The sequence below is a fragment of the Cryphonectria parasitica genome, assembly GCF_011745365.1.
Source record: "Cryphonectria parasitica EP155 unplaced genomic scaffold M406scaffold_1, whole genome shotgun sequence".
NCBI lineage: Eukaryota > Fungi > Ascomycota > Sordariomycetes > Diaporthales > Cryphonectriaceae > Cryphonectria > Cryphonectria parasitica.
Genome location: NW_024468909.1, coordinates 1,648,291 through 1,658,182, shown reverse-complemented (window position 1 = coordinate 1,658,182; position 9,892 = coordinate 1,648,291). Strand labels below are relative to the sequence as shown.

The 9,892-nt window shown below is 53.0% G+C and overlaps 1 protein-coding gene across 1 annotated transcript; it reads left to right on the top strand.

Annotated features, from left to right (window-relative positions):
• Nucleotides 1–6,133: 6,133 nt before the first annotated feature.
• Nucleotides 6,134–7,654, top strand: M406DRAFT_247936 (uncharacterized protein; the record flags this gene model as incomplete). The annotated part of the gene is made up of 1 exon (XM_040916495.1): nt 6,134–7,654. The coding sequence occupies one exon, from the start codon at nt 6,134–6,136 to the stop codon at nt 7,652–7,654; it is 1,521 nt and encodes a 506-aa protein (XP_040780840.1).
• Nucleotides 7,655–9,892: the final 2,238 nt, after the last annotated feature.

The following is a 9,892-nucleotide window of genomic DNA, read 5'->3' as shown; positions in this document are numbered from 1 at the left end:
CTTGACGAGTACTTGGCACTGCGAAGAAGGGGAGGAGAAAGAGGAAGACGAGATCTGCTCTGAGCTGGTCGAACCATTCTCTTCGACTCTCTATTTTTCTTCTTTCTTGAATCGAATGGCCTCTCTTTTCTCCTTTTATATACCATAGTATATCTACTGATTATGTACATATGTATCAATACGCAGGACAGATGACGATTGGCCTGTGCCAATCCAATAGAATCAACCCCATAGTTACATTTCTCCTCTTGTGTAACAAAATTCTCCCAGCAATCATGAGCGGCGTTTGAATCCCCTCCCAGCCGGTAAAAACTGGAGTAGCCTGGATCCTCTTGAGGCTTAGCTTACTGCGACCAACGGTTGCTTGGGAGGGGCAAAAACGACGGAAGAGGCGCCGAGAGAGAGTCTTTAAGTCGTGATCAGGTGGCTTCGACGCATCATTGTGCCGAGACTTGGGTATGGGCATCCTCCACGCTATTGACTTGCCATCAGCACAATTGGGTGGCAGTGCTAGAGCGGGAAGGGCTTTGCCAGAGGCGCGTTTTATTTTCCCAGACTTGGTTCCGTCTCTCTAACCATGGCTCATCATATCTACTTCACCACTGCGTTCACGTAATAGTACGAAGCACATGACACCTCTGTTTGTTCATATAGAATAGGAATGTATATGATAAATGCAGAGGAAGAATTCATCGTCATGAGCATAACCTCCACTCTTTCTGGATTCGCAGTGCCCGCGGCTTCCGGCAACCGAGGCTCCCTCCTCTCCACCACAAAGTTTCCTCCTTGTTCGATCTTCACATGAATCCAACAAGAAAGTCTTCGTCATCGTGGGTATGCGCAAACACTCATTAAAATGACTCCCTCGCATTGGGGATAAGATAAAGAACACAGGATATTTCGTCGATTTCAGGAAGGACGGGAGAGCAGTAGAGGCTCACCGAGTCAGTCAGAACCCCCCCGGCACGACGACCAAGACGCAGGTGGAGACAGACGCAGGGCCTCTCTCGTCGCTGTTCAGAGCCCATGATGACCCTTAATATGGCAAAGAGCTGCCCACAGCAGCCTTGTTTTCCCTTTCCCCCCTATTGAGGGACGAGCGCACGGCCATTGATGACCCGCCGGGGAAACAAAGGGCTCTCAGGAGGACTCACTTCTCGATCGGGTCATCATCATCATGGCATTGTTTGAAAAGAGGCGCGGGCAGAGAGGCACGGGCAGAGAGGCTCACCAGGCAACCCCTTGAACCCCCCCCCCCCCGATCCATGTCCAAGTCTTAGAGAACAAAAGTCCGACGTAATCAATGAACACTAATAAAAAAAACAAAAAAAAACAATGGCTACAATGCCTTTGACACCTGGCGCCAGATTGCTAGGCCAGGTCTGCTCGAGTGGTGGCCGGTCATTCCAGAATAGGCCGGTGGTAGGTAATTGGGCTTCTCGACTTCTGCACCCCAGATGGGAAGAAAACGACGAGAACAAAAGACTATTTAAACAGAGATTGATGCATGTCCGTCCTGTCAGCGGTCGCCTGCTGGATGGAAGAAAAGAGAAACGAACAAATGAACGGATCGCTTTTGCCCAGAAACAACATCATCTCCTGGACCTCTCCGGTGTCTGGCCAACCCCCACTGTACTATGGAGGAGCTCGGCACAATCATCACAGGGGTGTGCCTGTCTCGAGAGGCAGCGGAGAGAGTGGGACGCTTGTGGAAGCAATATACCTTCAAATAACCTGTCGAACTCGGGCATGAATCACGGCAATGTCCTTTCAAGAAAAGACTGACAACAATAATCAAGATACACGGAGATTGCGGCCTGGCTTAGCTGCACTTCCTGCTGTTGTGTCCGGATCCGTAATCTTCAGCAAGACTTGTTTGTGTTGATGAGATTTTTTAAAAACAAAACAAGCAAAACAAAAACACGAGGTCGTTTGTTGAAGAGTACCATGGTCACTCACTATGAAGAAGACAAAGAGGTGGGGGAAATCCCTTAAAACCCAGCCATTGGTTCCACTTCTATCTGTACACACACAGACCTCTCCGGGGGGGGGGGGGGAAAGACCCGTCACACTGGGCACCATCTCTCCTTTGGTCGGAACAAGTCTTAGCAAAGGGCGAAACGTTACTTGGAAATACTTCATAGTTGAGGTTGAGAGACTGAAATCATGTTGGCTGGCGAAAACGGTTGGATGTCACCGTTGTGCCGGATTTTCCGGGCTGTCGAGGATCGGATACGCAGCAATCTCAAACAACATGCAGGTTTGACTGACGATGCTTCAATTATACGAAACTGTGACCCAGGAATCCTATTGCAACGTGCAAGATGAGGTGATGTTCATATTGCGGGAGTGTTACACAGATTTCACGACCCAGGATCGTAAGAAAGGCAGCAGGTCTTGTTGCTTCCTTGCTTGTTATCTTCTCTCTTCCTTCTCTCACACTGCTGCAAACCTTTCGTCGTTGATTGTCGCGAGGCGGTCCGGCTGAGACATACTAAAGTCGGATTACAACCTAGACCAGGTACACTGCAGCCGTAAGACATCGTACCTAAACAAGCTTATAGCTTCGACCCCGGCGACCTCGCTGCATTACACAGTGTTTTGGCCTGGATCGGGCTGTTCTGGTTCTTGCCCCTTGATCCTGGTCTGTTTGGTGTCTTTTTTGGGAGTACCTTTTCTCTCTCTCTCTCTCGTTCTCTTCCTTCCTCTCTTCTGGCCTCTACTAACTATGCTTGCGCACGGAGATTGCTACACGATCTCTCTTATTAAAGCCTTGTCCTGCTCGACGTTCTGGCCACTCAGGATCCGCGGGACGATGCTACGCTCGCCTTGACTAGTCGGTAATTTCTTTCCTACCGTGTACTACGGTAAGTGAGGGATACCACGACAAAACACGATGGGGACCCGCATATATGACGACGGACTTGCTGTCATTAGATCTCAACGGGATCATGCTTGCGGTGGTGGATGGGGGAAAAAAAACAAAGAGGGGCAGGAGGAGGGGGAAAGAAAAGAGAGGAAGAGAGGGGGAACAAACAAAAACAAAAAAAAAAAAACGGAGGAGCCAAAGCAGAGGCTCAGACAGGGAGGGGGCCTACATTGTTGGTTTGCCGAAACTTTACATGTGGTGTGGTGAGCAGAGCTTATCTGATTTTTCCTTTTTCTTTCTTCTCAACACAAGTTCCCTCCCCCCCCCCCCCCATCCAACACCTGCGCCCACAAGCCACACTGCCACACATATAGCACCCACATAGTGCTCATAGATAAGTCCAGCCACCTGGGTACTACTATGGTATGTGAGAACGCCTCTTTGATCCTTCAATACATGGCACACACATTACATTACTGTATTATGTATTCTATAGTACCATCAGGACAGAGTGGTCCTTGTTAGGAAGTCTTGTTGTTTTACCACGATCACGCCTCGATCGCGAGATTTTTAGTTTTCCCTTTCTGCCCCCGCTCACTCATTTCACAGCCATGTTTTTTTGTGTGTTTTTAGCTCGTGTCTTGCATGATCCCAGCCCATAATACTCGGTCTCTCACAAAAGTAGTAGGAGGAGTAGCAGCAGCAGCAGCAGCAGCCAAAGAAAAGCAAAAAGCCCTTTTCTTCTACAGAATCAAGGCCCCCTCCTCACTTTGCACACCCCATTTATACACTGCTGCTACGTGTGAACATTGTAGAAAGCACGAGAAGTAAACAAAACCCCAGACGGCGGCCCCTTCCCAACCCCATTCTTCATCCAAAACACCACTCGGACCCAGGGCTCATCATCAGAGGGGCTGGCCCTGCCCGACCCATCGTTAGCCCAAAGTACCCAAGCAGCCAAGCCAAGAAAACGAACAACGCCCCCCGGTCTATCCACACCACTCCCCGGTCGCACAGCTGGGAGCGAAGAGGTGCCCACTCTTATGCAGGTCCCGGTGTCCCGGTGCAACCCCCCCCTAGAAACGTCCGGGGGGGGGCCTACCAATTGGAACAAAAAACAAACACACACACAAGAAGACTACAGTCTGTACTACCATGCATAAGTAGGAAGGAGGCTGACCATGTCATTGCTCCGGAACCAGGATCATTCAACGCGACGCACGACGCGTCTGGGTCCATGACCTGGCAATTTGTAAAGCAGAAGGGGGGGATGGGGGGAGAGGCGCGACCCAAAGAAGAGAAAGAAGAGAAAAAACCTGGAGAAGGAGGATCCATAATTGTCTCGTCGTCCTCCTCTCATCTCTCTTTCTCGCGTTTGGGTCTCTTACCAGCGCAAGGACATCGTCACGTTCAGACCACGATCCTGCTGCCGTTTTCTCTTCTTCTTCTTCTTCTTCTCCCTCCTCTTCTGTTGGCCCCTAACAAAAGCCACCGTGCGTTCTTATTCTTTCTATGCTACGTTAGCATAGAGTCTGTGATCAACCCTAAAAGGCCAAAGTGGCTCTGTTCCCCCCCCCCCCTCCAGCCCCTGCTGTTCCGCCTCCTGGGTCACTCTGGCCGGGGCCCTTTTTCTTCCCCTTCTCTCCCAGCTGTCATAGCGGTGAGGGGCCTCAGGATTTCCTTTTTGAATTAAAAGCTGAGAGAGGGCCCATGTTTACTCCTCGTCGCTGAACCTTCTCTGCCCTCCCCCCCCTTACCGCTATCTCACTCACCCTGGAATTGTTTAACCAATCAATCACAATCTATCTCTTTCTCTGCCTCTTCCTTTTCTTCTTCTTTGTCGCCCCTTGATCATCTTCTTTTCTAATTATTCCCTTGCTGGGTGTGCGGCACTTGGGCATTGCCACGCATAGACGAGTCAAATCTTCCTCTTCGGAGAATTACACCCCTACACTTTCCAAGGCCACACTTACAAAGGGAAAACCTTTCCCACTCAATTACCGGCGTCTGCCGCCGCTTCATTCATTCATGACCTTACAGTATCGTAACACAAACAAGGCCCAGCCATTTCTTGTCACCAGCCCACACATGCAGCAAACAACCCACTACACTCCGTCATAATTAAGCCACAGTGGTCTTGGTTTTTCTTTCTCCTCCTCCCCCCCCCCCCCCGCCGAACCCCGGGTCGTCGCAACAGCTATCAACCCGGAACCAAGGTGGATCTCAAAAACGAAATATTATCCCCCAGTCCAATAAGCACACGACACGCCCATGCCTGGGCAACCCACAAACGGTCCAGCTGTCTGTCGCATATACATACTCTTGGAAACGAGCCCTGCTCCCTCTCACAACTCAATTCAAAAGAAGGACAAAAACTTTGATATCAACATCCCAGAAGCCACTATACCGCCGTCCCTCCCTCTCCCTCTCCCTCTCCCTCTCTCTCATATCCTTCAGAAAGGCGCCTCTGCTTCATCCGAGACAGAAAGACAGACAGAATCCGACCCAGCTTGGTGCTGTCAATCTTCCTTTCAGCCTTGCCGGTCCACTGTTTTTTCTCCTCTACCCCACCAGAACACCAAACCTTGTTCTTGGATCTCCTCGAGCCTGTTTCATCATCCTTTTCAGCTACTTACCGATTCCCACCGCCCACAACGGTCCCCACTGTTCCTGGCTTCCCAAGTAAACTCCGGACGTGCCGGTCCACCGGCTGGGATCTCTTCTGATCGCCAAGCCAAGGGGGGCCCCGCCCACAGGGGACATTCTCGACTCGATCTGGGCGACAGCCCTGTGTGTATCGTGTGTGTGTGTGTGTGTGTGTGTGTGTGTGTGGCCAGCGAATTACTACCACGCACATCTGCTTCTTTTCTGAAATAAGACCACCCGGCGACCTTTTTTTCTTTCTTTTCTTCCAACTTTAATTTTTTTTCCCCCTTCCCACGCAGCGCGCATCCCAACATTTTCTTCCAATAACCCAGAGAGGGCTGATCGACCTTCGTCCACTCGTTTCATCACATCACAAGTTCGCTGCAGAGAGGCGTTGACAGCCCCGGATCTGCAGAAAATCTCTCACCACTTTCGTTCTCGCCTCAGTGGTTTTCTCGATCTCGAAAGTGTTGTCGATCGATCTGTCTTAGACCCCGCCGCCGCACATGATCTATCATTCCTGACGACGCATGAGCCGTCCCCACAGTTCAAACCCACCACAGTATTCTCAGTCTCAGTCTCTCTCTCACACCAAAAAGAATGGACACATTCCGGGGGATGGCGCCAGCGGTGCCCGGGACAATAGCTTTGTCGTCGTCGACCATCTTACTAGTTCTCCAAATTATCCTGGCCCTCCCTCGCGCGGGTCACATAGCAGCAACCGAGGCCGTCGCCGTCATATCAGCAATACTCGAACTTGCAGTGCTGATCCTGTTGTCATGGATATTGTTCACATCTATGAGAGGGGGAGGAGAAAGCTCAGCAAGAAAAGTGTCGCCGCTGCTGTTTGGGTCCGGTATAGGGCTGTGTGTGCTCGTCGCCGTACTCACAGTTGGGTGTCTCATCTCCCTCTCCATCAACAGGAACCTCGGAGGCGCCACGTCTGGTTTTCTGGCGGGGACAGCAATTATGCTGCTGATCTCATTCATCACACAGCTGCTGTTTCTTGTCACGCGCCACCTCGCCGGCCGCAGCCAGGACCACGGCCGCTCGAGCACGCCAGGCATGCAGGAGATCGGCTGGCAGCCTAGCTGGCAGCCCGCGAGGCGGGTCAAGGCAGTGCCCTACGAGAGCACGCTCCCGCCGACCGAGCCCTCGTCGCGCGCCGTATCGATGGAATCCAAGAGCCCTCGGCCCTCAACTGGTGGCTTCTCGGCGACGGACACCATCTCCACCATCACGTCGACTCTGGCCCACGCTGTGCGGCCCATCACCTCCAGGAACCGCCTGATCTCCGGCAGCGGCCGCAGCCAGCGGTCGGTTCGGCGGGCGGCCTCGATCGAGTCCATGGACAATCGGGCACGCTCCATCGCCACCATCGACAGCTTCGACTCCTGGGATACCTCGGGCGTTGATGCGCAGTGCCGCCAGACCGTGCTCGAGTCCGGATCGTCGCCATTAGCGGGGACCCGCTTCCTCGAGACTATCCCGGCCTCGCCGACGACGAGCCGGTGCCCCAGCCCGGGAACGCCTCTGGACCTGGACTCGGACCTCGAGGCGCCCTGGCGTGTGGCCAGACGCAGCCGCAGCTTCAGTCCCGCGGGGTCGGCCCGCTCAGAGCTACCTGCGCCGCCACCGAAGCGCGGCCTTACCCAGCACACCTCGGCGAGCGAGTCACACATCCACCCGCTCTTCCGCTCCGACTCGCCGACCCCAGCACCGCTCGCCAGCCCAGGCACCATCGTCATTGCCGCGCCTCAGGCCGGCTGGGTTATCTCGGATCGGCAGAGCATCCGCAGCCTGCGACGCATGCGCAGTGGCAGCTTGCCCGCCGTATCGAGCCCACTGACGTTGAGTGGGTCATCCGACAGTTTTAACATGGCCAGTTCGAAGACGCTGAGCGCAGCTAGCGATGAGAGCAGCCTAGAGCCGGCAGAAGAGGAGGAGGAGGACGACGACGACGAGAAAAGACAAGAGGCCGATGTGCCGGAGAGGGAAATTACGCCTCCCATCCCTGATTTCATCCTTAATGCCGGCTCACGAACGAGCCTGGTCGGATATCAGGTGAGGAAGACAGAGAGTCGCGAGGGACCCTCGGGCCCGGGGCTCGAGGCGCTGCCGCCCACTGACGGGTGGTGAGAACCGCAGGTGTCGGTCTCTTTTTATGACTGTGGAACGTTTCTCCATACTCGCATTTGGCTATGTCCCATGCTTTGACGCTCCTTACACATAACTTTAGTATCTTATACATATTCAAATATATAGGGGTCGAACTTGGCTCAAGTTGGGGGGAAAACCATCAAGGGTTTCGAGGGTTGGACTGGGAAGGCCTGGACTAGTCAGGCGATCTTTTTTTGATTTTTTTTTTTTTGATACCATTCTTTCTTTTCTCTTCTTGTCTCTCTTCTATACCCAATCTTCAGGCGCCATGGTGCTTGAGGCTTCTTGCTTGAATGGGATAGATGGACTGAGGAGTCACGATCAAGAGGAGGGGAGTAGCTCTGCTGGAGGATGAGGACGTTGGACTGTCCATCCATGATGAATACGGTTTGGTCCCAGCTTTGGATCACAAAATGCAAAGTAAAATAGCACAGACAATAAAATGAAAGATACAATCAAATGAAGAATCGCACTTGAAAGCTGCAGAGGATGTTGATGTGAGCGCGTGTTGTAGTCTCTGGTGCCCAGCAAAGTTGCTTGAGATTGGTCATTTCTCAGATCAGATTATACATATTAACCTTCAAAATGACCTCAAGAAACCAAACGAAAAGACTGACGGACAGGTCTGACTGGTCTTGTCATTGGTGGGATTGGAAGTGAGGGGCCAAAGAAGAAGCAAGAAGGTGACGGGGGAGAGAGGATCCTAGCTGCAGCTGTCACAATTGCCTTCCCAAGGTTCTGCAACATTTGCAAAGGCAGGCAAGACCCAAGGCTGCAGTCTAGCTACGTCGTCACCCCCCCACATTTCTTTTTCCATGGCTCGCCTTACCCCACTGCCTGCCAGCAGAGCGTCAAACCTAGGCGCCAGTCTCTAGAACCCCCGCCAACTAGCTAACTTTCAGCACATGAACCGAGACCACAGAACTCCAAAACTGACCCTCTCTCTCTCTCTCTCTACACCACCACCACTAAATCAAAGGTAGCATCATCCTGCCACCACCACCAACCACAACATCACAGGCCAACCTCCTCTTTTCCTTCCTGCTTCGGGACTGGAACTTCGTCTTTCCCCTCCAGAGTCTTTCCCCATTACCAATCCAGACGGACATCCTCACAGTCACAACTAAGAGCAGTCGATAGCTGCAGCTGTGTTGCCCAAGATGAAGGTTACTTTCAAGGTGCGTCAGATGCGCCCACCACCATGACCCCCCTTTTCCATCACCACGTTCCACCTTGTGTCTGTTGTCAAGGCGCACAAGATATCAGTAATTGAAGTTGACATCTCCTCTTCTGCTCATCAGGACCTCAAGCAGCAGAAATTCGTCATCGACTGCGAACCCTCCGACTTGGTATGCGATTGCCCCTCCCCACCCTGGTCAAACACCCCCAAAACCACCTGGCACCAGGCCAGCGCAACGATGATTTTACCCTTCATCTCTCCTATTGTACTACAGCTGACCTTTGGAATCAGGTTTCTTCTGTCAAGGACAAGATCTCTGCTGAGAAGGGGTGGGATCGCGGGCTGCTGAAGTTGATTCATGCTGGTAGGATGATGGCATTCATGTCCCCAGGCGCCGTGATGCTGCTACAATAATCAACTGACACCCCACCATAGGCAAGATCCTCAAGGATGAGGAGACTGTTGAGAGCTACAAGATTGAGGAGAAGGGCTTTGTTGTCTGTGTTGTGAACAAGGTATGCTCCGCCATGCCAATTCCTCCTGCCTTGTTACGTCCACATGCTGATCAAGACCAACCCCTCCAGCCCAAAGCTGAACCCAAGCCTGCTGCCTCCTCATCTACTCCCGTGCCCGCAACGCCCGCCCCAGCCGCCACCTCCTCCTCCACGCCTGCCCCTCCAGCCGCTCCAGCTGCAACGACCTCAGCGCCCGCTGCTGCGGCCGCGCCGGCGACTCCCACTCCAGCCGCCCGGACTTCAGATGCCAACTATAACGACCCCAACGCCCTGGCCACGGGAGACCAGCGCGCCGAGGCGGTCGCAAATATGGAGGCTATGGGTTTTGAGCGGAGTCAGATCGATGCTGCCATGCGCGCAGCCTTCTCCAACCCTGATCGCGCCGTGGAGTACCTCTTGAATGTGAGCACCCGTGCCGAGACACTCGTTTCGGGGTGGCAAACATGGCTTACGTTTATACACAGGGTATCCCCGATAATGTGCAACAAGAGCAGCAGCGCCCCGCAGCCCCTGCCGCACAGC